Source organism: Haemaphysalis longicornis, unplaced genomic scaffold (genome assembly GCF_048455015.1).
Source record: "Haemaphysalis longicornis isolate Haplotype H1 unplaced genomic scaffold, Haemaphysalis longicornis Haplotype H1 scaffold_2, whole genome shotgun sequence".
Taxonomy (NCBI): Eukaryota; Metazoa; Arthropoda; class Arachnida; order Ixodida; family Ixodidae; genus Haemaphysalis; species Haemaphysalis longicornis.
Genome location: NW_027526295.1, coordinates 130,772,203 through 130,790,472, shown reverse-complemented (window position 1 = coordinate 130,790,472; position 18,270 = coordinate 130,772,203). Strand labels below are relative to the sequence as shown.

General features: G+C 46.8%; 1 protein-coding gene across 1 annotated transcript in view; it reads left to right on the top strand.

Moving 5' to 3' along the window:
* LOC144169215 (uncharacterized) overlaps positions 1 to 18,270 on the top strand; it is a 52,926-nt gene that overhangs the window by 9,636 nt on the left and 25,020 nt on the right. Inside the window, exons 3-8 of the mRNA XM_077698256.1 lie at positions 1,663 to 1,783; positions 5,955 to 6,190; positions 7,044 to 7,164; positions 9,099 to 9,184; positions 14,579 to 14,724; positions 15,750 to 15,897. Of these exons, the coding sequence (XP_077554382.1) occupies positions 1,663 to 1,783; positions 5,955 to 6,190; positions 7,044 to 7,164; positions 9,099 to 9,184; positions 14,579 to 14,724; positions 15,750 to 15,897 (858 nt within the window). The remainder of the gene's footprint in view (positions 1 to 1,662; positions 1,784 to 5,954; positions 6,191 to 7,043; positions 7,165 to 9,098; positions 9,185 to 14,578; positions 14,725 to 15,749; positions 15,898 to 18,270) is intronic.

Genomic DNA, 18,270 nt, shown 5'->3' with positions numbered 1-18,270 from the left:
TTATTTACATGCTGGATTTAACCACGATACAAAGGCAGTAAGCAACTGTGTTGGTCTCAGATTTCAAGTGTTTGTGCTGGTCAACAAGTCATGCACGCAATTTGTGCGTTTTGGCCCCACACGTGTCTCATGAACTGATGGCACTGTTAAGAGTGCAGCCAAGGGTGAACATGTCTCACGAAAAAACTTATTCATGTTGGAAACTTTCCATTACACAACCCAAATTTTTATTGAGACGCTTGCAGGATTGTAGTAGATTTGTCAGATACTGCCCAAGGTGTATGACAACAATTGCATATTTAAAATGGCTGAAATTCATAGTGGGCCTACATTGAACTAGGAAACCAGAAACACAGCTGCATCTCATAATCTCCTTTCTCACCTTTTTGTAAAGCAGTCCCACTCAAGGGTCTGCTGTTCCAACAAATGATTTTTGGAGTTTCCACTGAAAGGCAGTCTCCCAGTAACACCGAGTGCAAAATTTCTTCCGGGCATTACCAAACTTTGGTTAGTCAGTGGATGACGTCCTTACTTGCAGGGGAAGTTTTATGGAGCATGCTTCTTGCCAATGGCATGTGCAGTTAGTTTTGAAAGGGCATGGTTAACATGATAAATGGGAAAAAGTTAAAAAAAAAAAGCAAAGTTGAAAATGGCAAAGATCAACAAAAAATATTAACTTCCGGATGTAGTTGGTGTGCTGTACAAAACCCCCGATTGTTTTAATTTTTGGATTTCTTCAGAGGGTACTGCAGAGTGGCCGTTTGTCGTGGTGGAATCAGATGGTAAAGCTGTATTGGTGTATCTCTTGTGGCAGAAGGAGAGTTATTGGTAACCGTTAATTGATGTTAAGCAGGGTCACTAGCCTTGGCCATCTCACCTCTCCAGGAACCCCTAAATTTTGGAAGGTGCTAATCTCCAGCGTCCAGTTATGGCAGATGCGCCATTGCAAGCGCAAAGAACAGAATTGACAATGAGCGCAAATTGGTGCACATGTGTAGACACTAACGTTCCATTGAGGTGATTTCTGTTATTTCTATTTTTCTTTTCAACTGCAGTGTATGGCCTTTTCATTTCTTGCCGGAAGTTTCTATCCTTGCCAGAAAAGGTTCTGCAGTGCGCAGTTCTTTGAAATTTTGATTCTTTGGCCAACCAGCAGCCAATTCTGTTCCTTTATTTCATCTTGCACGTCGTTCTTTCCTCTTTTCCCTTGCCGAAGTGGCTAAGGCTCTGTGTTGCCAAGCGCGAAGTTGCAAGTTCAAGCCTTGGTTGTGAACACTGTTTTTTTTTCTTTCTTTCTTTTGCTGGAGATGAAAAACAAAAAGAACCCATACGTGTTTTAAGATCTGGGCAGACATCAAAGGATCCCATGCAGTCTGAATTCATCTGCAGCTTTTCTTTACAGTGCACCTCACAGCTCAGCTGTAGAGCTTCTGCATGTTTCGCTTTGTCTGCTTTTGGATTAGTAGATTAGAGTTGCACTCCTAACCCCTTTTGTACCGCATTGATGCCGTTTCTAGCCTGCTTGGTCTCGCTTCAATGCTAACAGAAGCTCAAGGGTCCATTCCACTTTTCAGTTCACATTAATTTTGGTTTGCTTGTGGTTTCTACCAGTATACTCCTGCGTATTTAAAAGCATCCTCCCTTCTTTTTTTTTTCCACCAGACAGCCGTCATGCCCTGATGATGGACGTGACGCTGTCTCCAGACAGTGCCAATGCCAGCCTCCTCCACAAGACGTACCACAGGGCTCTCTGGTCCCCCCTGCACTTGGGTGGAAAAAGAAGGTGACTGCCTTGACACGCTCTCTCAAGGGTCCATTCACGTGTGCATCCGCATGCAGGCCACTCTCCTTCTATCTGTTCTTCTAGCAGCGGTGAAAACGTGAGCTAGGGCTTGCGCATGTATTGTTTAGTGATAAATGGCCGGTCAATTAATGAATAACAATGACAAAAAAGCACCAGAATGACGTGGCTGATTATGGCTCGAATGTTGCGAACTACAATCACAAATTTTTGTCAGCCTGTGGGGTGTCTCCTGCTCTTACTGCATTGCTTGAATATGTCTCACTGCTCTAGCAGCCAACTGGCCTGCCTTAATGCACTTATGGCAGATGAAGTTTTTGATGTGCTAATTTCAGTTAAATAAATCACGTCCATCTCTGAAGTTTCTGATGGAGGCGAAAAGCAAAAACGCCCGTGTGTACGAGATTTCGGCGCACGATAAAGATCCCCAGGTGGTCAAAATTAATCCGGAGCCCTCCACTACGGCGCGCCTCATCGCCTGCGTTGCGTCGGCGCGTTAAACCCCCACAATCAATCAAAACCATCTCTGAAGTTTGGGCATAACTTGGGGCTTCGCTCTACAGAGCTAAAGAAAAGAAAAAAAAAGTAGAGTATCCTGAGGGCAAATGGATTCTGCTATTTTTGTGAGCTCATGACTGAGAAACCAAAACTGGAATGGCAGTTTGATTCCTTTCACTGTTGGCAAACTGAATGCTTGGTGGAGCCTAGGCTCTGCACCGGCTCAAACTGCGCCGGGCTCTGCTTAAAGAATTGGGGTAAATCCTCGGAGTAGGACATTTGTCGGACCCCTTTGCGCCCTTATTTCTTTCCTGGTAGGCCCATTGTGTCCGAGTCCTGTGGGGTCAAGCATCTCCTTTCAAGCTGTGCGCTTTAGTGGTACGTTGCCTTGCAGTTGCTTTTGACTTCTGTGGTTACTATGGCAGAGGAAGGTGTGGAGTTTTTACGAAGGAAACTAACGTTGAAATCCCAAAAAACCAGGGCCCGGAACAAATATGAAGAGCGCCATAGTTGCGTGAAGACTTGCTCTTCGTCCTGTAGTTTGCCACACCACATGTGTGTCTGTCATTTAGTTCCACTTTTGAGTGCGGAAGATGTGCATATATTTAAAGGCAGCGTGCTGATAACCAGAAATATGCAGTTTGGAAGGAAGCAGTGATATTTGTCTGCTTCATAGATAGAAGGATTTCATTCCCTTCAGGCTTCTTTCCCTTGTCCAGAAATGAATTTATTCCACTGTACCTTAAACATCATGCACACATGTAGCAACCACCACAGGTCCGAGCGATCCTAGCTGGAAGGGACGGTCAAAGCTCCCGCTGTACGGCAAACTGCACTGCTATGTATGTGCCCTTCATAAATCACTTCGGCATCTCGCGCGTCACAGAAAGCATTACACGCAGTGTCACCTATGCATACCTGCCAACTTTGTCGGTTTGTCTGGGAGACTGCCGATTTTTTACCTATCCTCCCAATTGCACGGGAATGGTCGTAAATCTCCCGAAAAAGTGCACAAACCGCACCACGAAAAAAAAAAAAAGAAAACATGCTAAGCAGTACCACCGCATCGTAACTGTTGTCATAAGTTGGGTAGCCAGCCAGAAGTCAGAGAAAGTCATGTCCAACCCATTGTTGCCTTGAAATTAAAGCTGATCTTGTAGGCTAGACAGGTCACATATGCTGCAAAATAAGCTACTCCCCCTCCCTCCACTGCCAGTCTCCCAATTTTCGAGGTTCCCTGGTTGGCAGGTATGCATATGCACCCTAGGACCACCGTTTTCTCTAAAGTGATCTGTTGCCTTCTGATGTGATCGGCTCTGTCCTCGTGCTAATTGAAACGCCACTGCTCGCACTGATTCTCAAGTGCTCCAAGGGAAACAAAAAATTCAGGGAAACTTGCACTCACGTGCAAGACAAATGGCGAAGCTGTTGTAGGTGAGCATTGCCACAAACGTGGTTTAGTTTCAGTATGATTGTTTATTTGCATGGTTGCGGTGCTTGTAATCATCGTCATATGCATCGAAGAGGTCGTCGTCTTCTTTGCGGCGAGTGGTGGATGCAAAGTCATCATCAGCACTTCCACCAGCTCTTCGTCATCCACTCGAGGCAGCGGTGGCGGATCTGCAAGTTGTCTCGGGAAGGAGTGGCACACTCCTAGCCATGTCTCCAATCATCCATAATGGCTTCTAGACAGTGCAGCGGCTGCGGCGTCGTCTCCAAAGCAGGGTGTCTTTTAGACGCTGCTGTGCGCGAGGGCTTTTCTATGGTACCGAGCACATGTGCACACGACAACACGAGGCCGAACGAACAAGGCGTACGCTATTACGTGTCTATCCAAGTGCTGCCGCAATTAAAGCAAACGCTGCAGGGTTTCTCTTTTTTTCTCACAGAACGTTCACAGGACGCTCCTTTTAAGACGCTCGTAAATTATCATCATCATCCACAGCCTATTTAGGTCCACTGAACGACCTAAACATCACCGCTCCCACAGACCTCCACCCATTCTGCGCTGCTCAGGTCCATTCTTTGCCCCCGAATTCATTTATTTGCCCTCTCCATTGGCCTTCCACAACCCAAGTCCATTTTTTTTTTCTTAGTTTAAACTATGATATCCTCTCTCAAGTTAAATCCCTGATCTAGGACACTTGTTTCCTGTCCCTAGGCCTTACTCCTATCATCCTTCATTCCATGGCCTGTTGAGCCGGCCTAAGTTTACTTACTAATTGCTTAGTAAGGAGCCAACTGTCCACTTCGTATATCACTGCCGGCAGTATGCATTGGTTGTGTGCTCTTCTTTGAAGTGCAGAGCACTTTAGGGGCTCGCCTTGTTGTCGAAGCTCACTGGCTGGAGTCAAGTAGAGCACCACAGCGTACCGTCATAGCGGAGTCCTGCCGTAGTGGCGTCCCACAGAGGCTTCGAAAACCACGCGGTTTATACAGTCATAGCCGTTTGAAGCTCATGAACCACTGGCGCTTGTCATACATCTCGCCGTTGTTTAGCGCAAAGAAAACTGCAGGTACGTTTGAGGCAAAATATACGTAATTAACCGGCAGCGCCCGCGTTTATTTAGTTAGGAACGCTCGTGGGGTTGGTTTTTATGATAGCAAGTGAAAAAAAGTGGCAGTGTAACGCCGGCATGTGTGGGAGGAAAAGCAAGCACAAAAAGAACACAACTCCCGCTGGTGCAGTTTCAGTCAGGGGCGCGCGAGCACTGCGAAGGCGGGAAACTTGAATCGCATTGGACAAACCTCCGCTCCATTCATCAAGAGAGGAGTGAGGCAGGGCGGCAAAAAGCGTGATGGGCGGTAGCTGTGAGCGGATAACAGCGCCACAGCCCATTATGGCAAATCACGTGCTCTGCACTTCCAACTGATTTCATATTGAGTGTAATGGCTTTAGTCTTTTTTAGTGATAGAGGTATCTTACTTTTCATAATTTGGGAGTGCACCCCAGCCCATACCTCTTTGGCACCAGAAATTGTGAGAAAGAAGTCCGACGCTCGTAAAGTCTGCCAAGAATTCAACAGCCATGAATGTAGCTGTTTGGCCAGCCAGGCTAACCCCCTCGGCCTCCCGTCCTTCTTTTAGCTTCATGTGGCTCATTGCCAGGCCTCCTTTATCGTGTCTGCTCTCTGTAGCACCACTTTCTTTGGTCCTTCTAAAAAAGACCCACTCACATTCACCCACTTACTCTTGAGCACCGCCGGCACTACCGCATGTCAGCAACTCCCCACTGTCTTGTGTGGGACTGCCCCCACTAATGTACAGTTAGCACACCTGTGCTTTCTACTCTCCCGCCTTGTGCTCTCACCGAGTGGCCGGACCCCCCCATTCCTGGACAGAATGGTCCTTGCGACTTCAACCGCACTCCTGTGATACCTGGGAGACTGAGCTGCCACCATGTGACCCTGAAATGCTCAAACTCTGCAAGCCTTTCATTGCAGCCAGCTGATGTTGAGCTTCCAGTGGTAACATGATGGTCAGCTGAGGCAGTTTTAGTGAAGACTGAATAGCGGGGCTTCCAAGGTGCTCACTCTTTAGTTTCTAGACAAGCACTTCCCCTCCTCCTCTTCCTTTGTCCTGAGGGAAAGCAGCCAAGTCGTCCAAGGGTACCCTCGCAATGCCACTCGACCGTGGCTCCCCTGCCCCCTCCCAGGTGCCTGCTGGCCACCCTGACGAGGGACCACCGCATCCAAGTGTGGAACGAGCGGTCCCAGACGCACTGGGTCTGCCTGGCCGAGCCCTCCCAGCTGCACCTGGACTGGGCTACCGAGCGCTGGTCCGAGGCTCCCCCCGCCCCGGAATCGCACAGTGCCAACACCTCGTCCACTGCTAGGGCACTGGACCTCCTCGCAGAGTGCAGGAAGAGAAGCTACTCGGTGGCCGCCCTGGGTGGGTCTCTGTGACTGCTGTGAGGGTGCAGAAGCCTTCCTTCAACCTGGAAGAGTTGGCAGCTGCGTCCCCTTCTCAGGCCCAACACGATGTCTCATGGAGGTGTCACTTCTGTTAGTTACAGAAGCACGAAAGGCATTTCAATCAAGACTGGGGTTGATTAGCTGGGGTCATCTCAAGGTCTAGTTTTCTTGAAACGGGAACTGACGAAGGCAGTTCAAGAAAAGTGTAGGAGCTAGGTGCAGCAATAACTCTGCACAGCCGGTGGTGCAGACTTCAATGTGTGGCAGAAAAGTAATGGCAGTTATCTTCTTTCTAACTGAGGACCCTGTTCTTTCTAGGAGTCCTTGTTATCACCTTCAAAGTAGTTCCTTTGGGCAGCTGCAGACCAATGGGGGCATTGTTTCTGAACAGTGATAGAGGGCTTCTGCTGAAGTGGCTTGTTGACATTTGAAGTGTCGCTAACCAAATAATGCCATGTCTATTTTCTGTGCTTTTAGGTTCAGAAGCAGCAATCAAGAAGGTGTGCATCTGTTTTAAAAATTAAGGTGCACGAAGGGAACTCATTTGCTGTTGATTGTTGGTAGCTAGCTTTTATCAAAAATTGGCGTGTGCTGCCATTTTAGCGTTTTTCAGAATGCTGTCTTCTTATCGGGCAGCATCCGTGATTACCTGAGATGTGCCTCCGACGTTTTAAATTTGGATGCCGCATATTCTTCCTCGTTGTTGTCCGACAGGTGTACTACTACTAACATCTGCTGGTTAACCGCCAAGCTTTGGACCGTGCTATCGGTATCTTGCTCTGTGGCACACAGAAACAAAGTGTGTGCAGATGTGTTGTGTGTCCTTCCAGAGATCACATGGTCCCATCTGATCGAGGAAGAGGGCTCAGAACCCTATGCCCTGCTGTTAGAGGTCACACGTGGCGGTGTACTCCTCGTCTGGAAGGTTCCATCTCTGACAGACAGCCCGAGGTGGGTGGCATCTCCCTGACGTCAATTACCGGCTGTTTTCTGCCTAACGCGTGTCTTTGATTCTGCGCATCACCTTCGTGCATTTTGTCTCCTTTCCGTTCTGAGTTGCCCAAGGGCTCTAAGAAGAGGACAGTTTGATTGATGTACAAACTTCAGGCAGGGTGTAGTCCTCATGTCACACCATGAACATTTTTGGAAGGATTCTTCGACAGAAGGTTTTCAAGTGTTCATGATTATATCCAATGGGTTCACTACCATATCTTTGCGCGTATAACCCGCCCTGCATACAACCCGCACCCCCACTTTCTGTTGGCGAATAAAAAATAAATCTCCGCGTATTGCCTGCATATTTTATACATAAAAGGAGGGACCAAAGCTACTATTGAAGCAACATTACACATTTGTTTATGCAAAAGAACTTACTTAGCTGACTACGTAATTAGATGACTTGCCGCATACATTTTTTCAGTTGGTATAATGTTGAGCTGTGTGTGCAAAATGAGCACTGTCAATGGGATAACAGTGGCTTAGCCGCTGTTACTGCTGTAGGGGCATCACGGCCCAATGCGCATTGCGGTGAAGCTGCACCAAAGGAAACACCTCGCATATAATCCGCACCTCTACACCCCTGAAATTTTCGCATCCTTGGTGCGAGTTATGCGGGGGAGAGTACGGCATAACTATGATACACAGCTTGTGACAAATGGAGGACTAGTTCCCAGAACATCGTCGGAAACTCTACATTTATGTTTGGAATTACATCCGTGTAGATTTTTTGACGACCGCGTGGATGTTATTGACAAGTTCTGCTTTCATACATGTCCGTGCAAGGTCTTCATTAGTCTAGAGAAAGCTAGGTGACTGGGACCCAAGAGGCAAAAGGTTTTTAAAAAAAAATCCTTAGGAAAAAGTAGTGCACGAGACAGGAATGTTTCACTGACTCGAGAGATGTGCAGCAATGAAGCAGTCAGGTTATGCAGCTAGCTGCCTTCAGGAAGCAAAAAGTGATGAAGTTACAAAGGGACATTACCGAAGCAGAGTGCGGTGACAACAGTCCTGGTTGTTTTTATGGAAGAAGTCAGAGAAGCGCTTTTAGGCCTGTGTGAAATGTCCAAAGGGAGGGCACAGTTGGAACTTGAAGGATGAAAAGCAACAAGAAAAAAATGGCTGCTTACCATCTGAAAAAGATACCTGGTTGCATGGTGTTTCCTAACTTTCTCCAGAGATGGTTTGCTTTGTTAACCATAGTTGACCAATGTGCAATTCTCTCCTGAAGCACTGGTCTGTCTGTTGCTTCGACGCAATCTTGGGGATTGCTAGGTGTACACCATAGGTGTGGAAGCAGTGATTCCTATCTGTTAGCCATGGTAACTCAGTGAAGAGCCTTAAAGAGTTCATTGAGCATGCCTTACAGAAATGAGTAATGTACCATTAGAAATTTTTCTGGAGCTGTTCTTTTTTTATCTGCATACACTGGGTGATTTTTATTGGACAGACACAACTAGGCAGCATTAGCAGGATGCACCTTTTGCATATGTGCAACTGCTTTTGGCTACTCAAAGTCAAGCCTAAGGAGACTTAGTTGCATACATTTTAGTACTTTCGGACAAAATGTTACCTTGAAGGTAAGTGTATTCATATTTTTAGTGCAGAGGTGTATTCATGTGTAAGTTTTGATAGTAAATACTTATATCAAATTGTATGTGACCTTAGCTGCAGTGATGTGACAGAAAAACATGCTTTCTTGTGTCTGAGGCGTGTGCGAGTAAAAGTCTGTGCTGTTTCTCGTGGTATATTTATGGCGACTCCCATAACATTCTGCACTTACTTCACTTCATTGGTGCTGCATTGCTGTACCTCGTCTCTACCAAACCCAACACACTGCCCTGTTTGGCTTTTCCATGTCATTATTTATGCGTGAACACATTTTCCAGCCTCCAGGTGGAGTTGCTGAAAGAGGAGCAGACGAACATCATGCGCGCTGCACGACTGTGCTGGCAGAAGACATCCAGTACCTCTGGTGAGAGCTGCGTGTCTCTAAAACTTGTCTGGTAGCAGGGTACTTCATTCACTGAAACGAATGCTGGGGTCGTTCATTTCGACGTGTGAGTTTGCCCTTGTCCATTTTTGCTCCTTCGTCCAGTGATCAGGGCACTCCTATTCAACGACGTAGACAACCAGGGCTCACGCACATTTTACTGCTTTGATTTGAATTAAAAGCAGCATGGGCTAAAAAAAAATTATTGTGGATGATATGTTTAATTTAGTGAAAAAATCCCTGGCCATCTTCATTAACATGAAACCTGGTGAGGGGTGAAGCATGCAGTGTGTAAGTGTATTCTTGGTGCCTTGGCGTTTTTGCCAACGGAGATAAAACCATTGGGGGGTACCGGTATACAGCTTTGCTGTAAAAGTCTCTTGTCTTTGAAGCACGAATCTCTCTAGCGCAAGGTGTAAACGAGTGTCCCTGTGTTTTTTTAGTACGCGTTACATTTTAGTGCGAGGCTTAAATGAGTTTCCCGCTGTTTTAGTACCGTGACTACATGAGACGAACGACGATTACGACGACGGTGATGACGACAGGAGACGCATCCAGCCCCAGCCCCTAAAAGGCTTCTCACCCCCTAAAATTGTTCCCAATCTTGCGACGTGAAATCATTTGCTTATCCTGGCGATGAGAATGGTACCGAGGTTTATGGCTTTTCTGTCAGACTTTAAAGAAGGATGCAAGTGTAACTTCTCTGCTTTCATCGGTTACCGTATTTACCCGATTCTAATGCGCACTTTTTTTCCGGTAGAATAGCCCGAAAAATCGCATGCGCGTTGAATCGGATACGAAACCGAAACTGCCGAAACAGCGGAAATTTCGTCCCACCCATCACCATCGCTATCTCAAGAGGGCGCCAGAGCTTTTTAGCAATGATTTTTCGGACGCAGGAAGCATAGGCGCCTAGGCTTTTCTATCGGCATTCTCAGAAATCGTCAAATCATTCCACTTGCGCGCTTGATAATAGCAATGGCAGCAGCGGCTCTCCCGTGTTCAAAACGAGCGGTCGGCTGAAGCGTGCGCCTCTGGAGAAGCTCGCGGGATGGGCGTGCGAGGCGTGGGCCACGATCCCATCGACCATGGTTGAACATTCGTTCAGAAGTGTGGCATCGCAAATGCGCTTGATGGCACCGAGGACGAGATGTTGTGGTCAGCGGAGAGCGACGAGGAGTGAGATTACTTTGGGAAATAAATCGCCTGTTTCTCTCGCATTCGTTTGTCTGGGTCACGAATTTCCGTGCGCATTACAATCAGAGGTGCAAGTTTTTTTTTTTCTTTTTTTTTTTTTTTTGCCAGGAAAATCGGGCGCGCGTTAGAATCGGGGGCGCGTTAGAATCGGGTAAGTACGGTAGTCGTGTCCATTTCACTGTAATGAGGTGGAACTGTACTTCCAAGCAACAGTCAGCCTATGAGCTTGGCATGTCCTCGTGTACACGGTTGAAATTGGGGCTTTGCTTGTGCTTCAGGTTATTTTCTTCAACTACATATTAACTCCTTCCTACTCTCTTCTTTTTATGTACCTAGCTGGTGTGCCTAAAAACTTGTCTCAGCAAAGGCCAGGAATGGTAGCTTGCTTGCAAGGCATGCATCGGGAATAGCGCAAATTTTGCCCCCAAATACAGATTCACCTGAATACGTCTTTATTTTTATTTTTTATTATTGTCGTGTTCTATGTTACTCCTGAAAAGGTTGTTATGTGGTACTGCCTTCAGGCCTTTATGGGTATAGTAAATGAAATGAAATGCATGCTGGACCGTGATGCGTCATCAATACCATTAGTAATGGAGCTGTTACCCCTGCTCTATTCTTACCACGCTACTCTGAAAAGTGCAAATAAAACGAGTTCTGCTGCTCAGTCTTGAACATGCATCAGCCCGTCTTCAATGTCAGGGTGCTTGCTGTTCCGAAGTCAGATGCCGCCACAGTAACAGTATAACAGGCGCCACCCATGACAGAAGTGAGAGGGGACGTTCCGACAACCTTGCAGATACCGCAGGGTGCGCACAGGTCCTTGAAATCCTTGAAAACCCTTGAAATTGAAAGTTGCGTTTTCAAGGCCCTGAAAGTGCTGGAATTTCTTTGCCGTCCTGGAAAACCCTTGAATTCTAAGGATTTTCACGGGGCTCGGCTGTGAAGCTCCCATTTTATGGCGGTTGAGCGTGGATTCGGCAAAATTCGGTGCTTACCGCTTTCCGTGACTTCGGGATCGCGAAGTCAAACTGGCCAAACCAGTTAAACTTCCTGCGCGAAAAAAAAGGCAAGCGCGCGGTCGCAGCGTTTTTTTTTTTTTTTTGGCTTGCTTCGACTTCGGGGTTGGCCAGAAGCCAGAAGCTAGAAGTTGCCAAAATGGGGCTAAAGAGTCTCGATGTCCTCGTAAAAAATAAAAGTTGCGCCAGCATGGTTTTTTGTAACGAAAAGGCAGTTACACGAATCAAGCACGTATCATAACAGTTAAGTTTCTTTTGGCTTCGTCTTGAGCGGGATTTATTGGCAACCCATTAAAAAAGGCATTGTCTGTTGGCCACATTGTGCTGTGCCCACTCCGGCGACTCCGGTGCCTTTGTTTGCTGTCTTCTTCCCTCGTGTGCTTATGGTGCGCGTAGTGATCCAGTGATTCGTGCATTCAAATGGCATAGTTCAGAATAATGCCTGGGAAGTGTAAGTTCCAAAGCGCTTGGCTCAGCAACGACGATTATAAGCTTTGGGTTGCGGCGGATACATCAGACCCTCACTGCGCAAAATGCACACGCTGCAAAAAGACGTTCGACATCGCTTCGATGGGCGAATCTGCTGTCAGAAGCCACGCAAAAAGTGCAAAGCACCGTGAAATCATGCAAATGGCTTAAGGGTTTAAGGAAGGTGTTGGACGTCTTGACCATGGCAGGAAGACTGAGTGACAGCCAACGAGAAGGTGTACTGGCAGAATACACTGAATTACTGCAAGAGTCTAAGCACGAGCTTCATCTGTTTGAAAGGAGCGTAAGCAGGCTGGATGAGTTTTTTCGGGACCTCTTGGGCTTCAATGCCTCATACAAAGAGCTGTGGAAAGCAGTCAGGCTGTTGCTTGTTTTGAGCCATGGGCAAGCCACTGTCGAATGGGGGTTCAGCATCAACCGCCAGATCTCCGTAGAGAATCTGAAAGGTTTGTCATACGTTTCACAGCGTATCATATGTGACGCAGTGGAGAGGGCAGGTGGGATTCTGAACGTTCCTATCTCAAAAGAACTCAGAGTAGCTGTGTCCGCAGCGAGGCAGCATTACAGTGCACACTTGGCATCGCAAAAGAAACAGTGCCAGGAAAACTCCCAGCAGACAAAAAGGCAGAGAATTATGGAAGAAGTTGAAGGCCTGCAGATGAAGAAAAAGAAGCTTGAGGCAGTTGTTGCCGATTTAACGGCATCTGCAGATGAATATGCAGAAAAGGCTGAAGCAACCGCTGACATCAAGAACGTGGTGAAATCAAACAGCCTGAGAAAGACCGCAAAAGCGAAGGCTGAAGAACTCAGCAGCATTAAGAAGCAAATAGAAAACAAACTTAAAGACCTGCCCTGAGCTTAAGAACTTAATCTAGTCGATTGAAACTGCAATCTAGTCAAATCGAGTTTAACGTGCAATAAGTTCAAGTGAAGTCACTTTTCTTTGTTCTGTTCAATAAAATGTAACGTGATTGATCTACCGTATTCCATTTTTTGAAAGGTCCTTGAAAAGTCCTTGAATTTTTTCCTTGAAAACCTGTACGAACCCTGGATACCTATGAGTAATCAGCTCAGCTCAGCAGATGTGCCTTGACATACAGCGATTTGGTTTTTTGGATCCATTTTTTTCCCCCCCGGTAATGTGCTCTTTTTAGGTGCAGGTAAAAAGAAAGGTCGGATAACCACAGGCACCTTCGTTATCCAGTTAAACAAAATGTAATTGTACACACACTGCTCCTTATCTCATAGACACCAAAAGGTTTTGTAGCACACGGTTAATGGTGTGGGTAACGGAGGGATTTTTTTAATGCGTAGCCTTCTTTGCCGAGTACAGCCAGGATTGTGTAACGCCCTGCATTTCCTCAAAAATGCAGATATTGCGGTAGTTACACTTGTAATCACTATAATAGCGTAACTGGAGACATAACTGCTCACACGAACTCAAAAGTAAGAAAAATACAAAAATTGCGGAAAACGGCAAAGCCTGGAACACCCTGCATTTCGGCAATAATACAGATTTCGCGCAAGTTGTTCCTGTAATAGTTAAAATAATGTAAATGGAGATACCGTATTTTCGCGCGGATAATCCGCCCCTGCATATCTATCATCCGCACCCCCACTTTCAGCCCGCCGGGAAAAGAAAAAAGAAATCCTCGCGTATTGCCCACACTTTGATACAGGAAAGGCTGCACCAAAGCTACTGCTCAAGCAACAACACATCACATACAATGTAGACAGAAAAAGTGTATATTTAGCAAGTAGAATACGCTGACTGCAAGGCGAAAGTCACAATTCACTAATAAAATTCAATTGTCAGTCAGTGTTACTGCGTAGGAGCTTCATGGCACAACGCACATTGCCGTGAAGCTGCACTAAAGGAAAAAATTCCCGAATTATCCGCACCCCTTTTTTTGCCAATGAAAGTTTCTCATTTTTGGTGCAAGTTATAGGCGTGAAAATACGATAATTGGTTGGACAAAATTTTAAAAAACGAAAATATAAAAAAATATTTAAAAATACAGAAAATGGCAAAAGTTATAATGCATGGCATTTCCACAGTAATGCAGATTTCGCGAAAGTTCCACTTCTAATTGATATAATGGCGTTAATGGGGATAATTGGCTGGACAGGATTTGGAAAAACCAAAAAAATTTGTCTGGAAAAAACTCACACTCGAAACAAGCGGAATAAGAATGCTACGCATTAGTAGATAATTCTCTGAATTTCTGCAGAATTTTTTGTTTTTCTCTGAATACAACATAGCAGTGCAGGATTTTTATTTTTTCAATGGTCAAGTATGCGTAGTTTATTTCACCAAATTATGAGCATTTCTCTTACCTGATATTTGGTTTGGTCTGACATTTGATTTGCGACAAAGCCAGAACTACTGCTGTGCTGTGGTTGCCTTCTGTAGTCCAAAGTCCAAATGGCATATGACGTGTTCCAGTATTAAGTGGGCAGACTACCCAGAATGCGTGTGCGAAGGGATGAATGACTGCAAACTTATGCCGTGTAAGCAAAGACCGGTTGCACACTAGTGCTCAGCTTGGTAAAGTACACAGGACGTGGAAACATCAGGAACGTACGTGAAGTATAATTATGTAGCAAGCATGACCTCAAGACCATTGTCGTGCCGTGACGGAGTGTGTTGTCTCCCCCTCTGCCTTTGCAGGCCTTCTGGTGGCTGGCTCGGATGATGGCAGCGTGACGTTGCGGACGTTGGTGCTGGGCGGCGAGGACAAGAAGGTGGTGCAGCTGGGGGAAGCCCTCTGCGTGTGGCAGAGCGATGGCATTCCTGCACAGCACGTTGTGTGTAAGGTATGCCACGTGACCATCCCCCTCCCCTCCCCTCCCTTCCCCCCCCCCCCCCCCCCCCCCCCCCCCCTCTCTCTCTCTCTCTCTCTCTCTCTCTCTCTCTCTCTCTCTCTCTCTCTCTCTCTCTCTCTCTCTCTCTCTCTCTCTCTCTCACACACACACACACACACACACACACACACACACACACACACACACACACACACACACACACACACACACACACACACACACATGGCTGATGCATACTGAGCTTGTTTTCAACAAGTGTCTCAACAAGGGCCACTACAAAACCAACTGTAAGTCTCCTTTAGACAGGTGGTGCTGTTGCTCCATTTCTGAAAGGTTCGGTTAGGTGTTTGGTTGCACTTCCCAACAAACTTGCGGTGCCCCATGGGGCCTTTTCTCTCCTTATCCCATCTTTTAACCTGTGGGTGCTCACGTACCAGGACAACAGCAGGCTCGAAGAGTCAGCACAGCCGCCCCTGACATCTGTTTTGTGGTCCTGAATATTTACATTTTGACAAGCTTTCAATTATTCGTCTTGAACTGAATTGAATTGAGATTTATTTGTTTTTCAATTATAGAGAAACCAAGGGAAGGGGACGAAAAGGCACGCACCAGTGCCTGGCTAGGTCCTAGAACCTTATACAACGGTTTGCAGCAGTACATATTGGCAGCATTTCACAAACAGTTGGGTGAAACAGGGCATGAACATATTATGAAAAACACACACACACACACAAGCAACAACGCATGAACGCATATTACCATCTGCACCAGAAACATGAAGACCATAGTTAGTTACATTAGCATGAATTAAGGCAGAATAACTGAGATATAAATTACAGTACAGCTAAGTAAGTGAGGTAATATTGAATCGTGTAGAAAAGTGCAATAGATAGTACATACTCAACACTCATGGAGCCGGAACACTCAACTAGCTGAGCATGTAGTGAGACACAGTCCATACTAGCTGTGCAGAGAGAACTCAGGCTTTCTCTCCCTTTTCCATGTTTGTGTTGCAGCGCGATGGCGAGGGGGACAAGTACCTGGTGTGTGTGGCCAAGAGCCGCTTCCTGCTCTGCTTCCAAGTGGCCGCGGACGTTGGCCGGGGCGAGGTGCAGCTCCTGCAAAGCAGCTTTACCCGCGATGCGTGCGAGTCCCCCGTCACAGGTACTGCTACTCTGCTCCCCCCAAATGCTTTTTTTTTTTTTTAATGCGGAGCATTTCTTAGGCTCGCGATGTCACTCATCGATGTTGTCGGCGCCGTCCACACGCTCACTGCGCATGCACGTCGCGTCGAGGCGCAGGTGCGCGTCTCTCCCCCGTACCCTCCTCGCTCTCAACAGCAGGTGCGGCGGTGCGGGAGGAGCGCGTGTACCCCGTGCGCTCTGTCGCTCTCAACAACAGCTGCGGCGGTGCGGGGGGAACGCATCTGTGCGCGCATGCGTCGTAGCTACCCGTGCACTGCGTCGCGCTCAACAGTAACGGCAGCAGGGCGTGTACACATGATAACGGCATGGTGGGTGCGTGGAAAGTTCGCGCGCTTGTGTACGGAAGTGTGCGCATGCGCGTCTCTACTCCGCACTCCTCTCCCTCGAACGCGGGCGGTGTGTATATAAGCGGCGGAGCGCGCGTTCGGAATTCAGTCAAGGGCGTCTTTGCTTGGCTTTCGCTTGGCTTGACGCTTTGCTTGACGGCACCAAGCAATAAAGACAGACTTTAACTTTACACTCCTTGCCTTCGCTTCTCCTCCATTCAAAAAATAAGAATAATAAAGATGAAATAACAATTAAGCATTCCCAAACCATACCCAATTAGGCAACATTCACGCGATACCCCCACCACTCTGCAACGCATTTACTCGAGTTCCCCCCGTGAGAAGATGCGGGCGGGTTTTTTTTTTCCGCTTTTGTCAATGTGCAATAGAGATGTTCTCTGTGCTGCACTGTAGAAGGAATATGCTGAAATGAAGCAGTGAATTGTCGATGCTACTGAGCAACTTAAAGGCCAACTGCACTCAAATTTTCAAGAACGTAAAAAAATTCCCCGCATTTCCCCGAGGGGAAGAATGTGAAAGTGCGAATGCACGAGTTGAATTTGCGCGGTTCGGTAATGTTCGCGAAAGAGAGATCACACACACACACACACAACTACAAAGAAAGAAAGATGCATTTATTCACAGACACCTATTTGTGTTGTCGTTGTACTTGATTGCTAGAGCGGATCTCAGCTTTGAAATTTCGTGTCAGTACTCCTTTAAGCAGGTGCATTAGCCCTTCTCACGCCCGATTCTTGGCCAATCCCCCACGTGGGTATGTGTCATGTCAGCGGCCAGGCAGCGCGTGCCCATCTCCCCCCATTGCCAAGGAAGACAAGGCGATTCCTGGCCAATCCCCCACGTGGGTATGTGCCATGTCAGCGGCCAGGCTGTGCGCGCCCATCTCCACGTGCACGGACATCGCCGGTGGACGCAGGTTCAGGGTCGCTTAAAAAGTGCATTGCATTTAAAATAATGTCACCTGATAGTATATATAAAAAGGGTGCGAAATGCAAAATACTGCGCTTCAAACATCAACGCGCGCGACACAAACGGCTCACGACATTGCCGTTTTTGTAACCGAAACTGAATAGAAAAGGTGGCCATAGCGGTGGCCGGACGTGACGTACGTGATGGAACGGAAGCGGCCGTGCCAGGACCAGTGGCCGCTCAGAGCCGCCTTCAAATGTGCGTGGTAGTGCTGCGTTTCGCTCTGTTATTTCCACAGCAGAACTTCCACTAACGTATGCCCATGATAATGGAGTTAGGCCAAATTCCGCCATCCCGTTGCTATCAGTCGAGATGAAGTAGACCACCTGACAGTAATTTTTTCCATCATAATAACTGGTGGAGTAGCAATTTTTGGCGGTGCAAGTAAAAAAGCGGACCCTGATTTACAAAGCTACTTGCCCGTTCGATTTCGAAAAGCAGCTTTCGTTATAGCCGACACCTCGGCTATGACGTCGCTCTCTTTGAAGGGAACAAACCGCACGCGGGCGGCGATCAATCACTATTTCTACTATACATTACGTACAAACAGCTTCGTGAGTATCGGCCCAGTATTTTTTGCCTTGCTGCGCATCGAGAATCGAATTATAAAAGTGGTCTTTTAGAATTATAGCGGTGGTAGAATTATATTAGCCAGCTTGCACAGCTAAATGATGCACAAAAGCACGAGAACATTTCCTATCTACCGCTGTTTTCTACTTTAACCAGAGACAGGTGCTGTTGAAAACATTTTACTTTCAAATAAACTAAATCTAATGCTCAAAGTAAATACTTCACTTGAGAATTGAACAAAAATCTATTATATTATTTCGGGTAGGAGCAGTTTCGTTAGTTTTCACACTCCGCGAAGACGACGGCCAATATTTGTGCGGATGTATTTGTTACTACGAGAAAGGCTGATTTTGGTTCACTTCGCGAGTGAGGCAAAAGTCAGACAATTGTTTATAGCAACGTGTACAACAACTCCATTTAGGTCGTCAAACTTTTGGAAAGGTCTG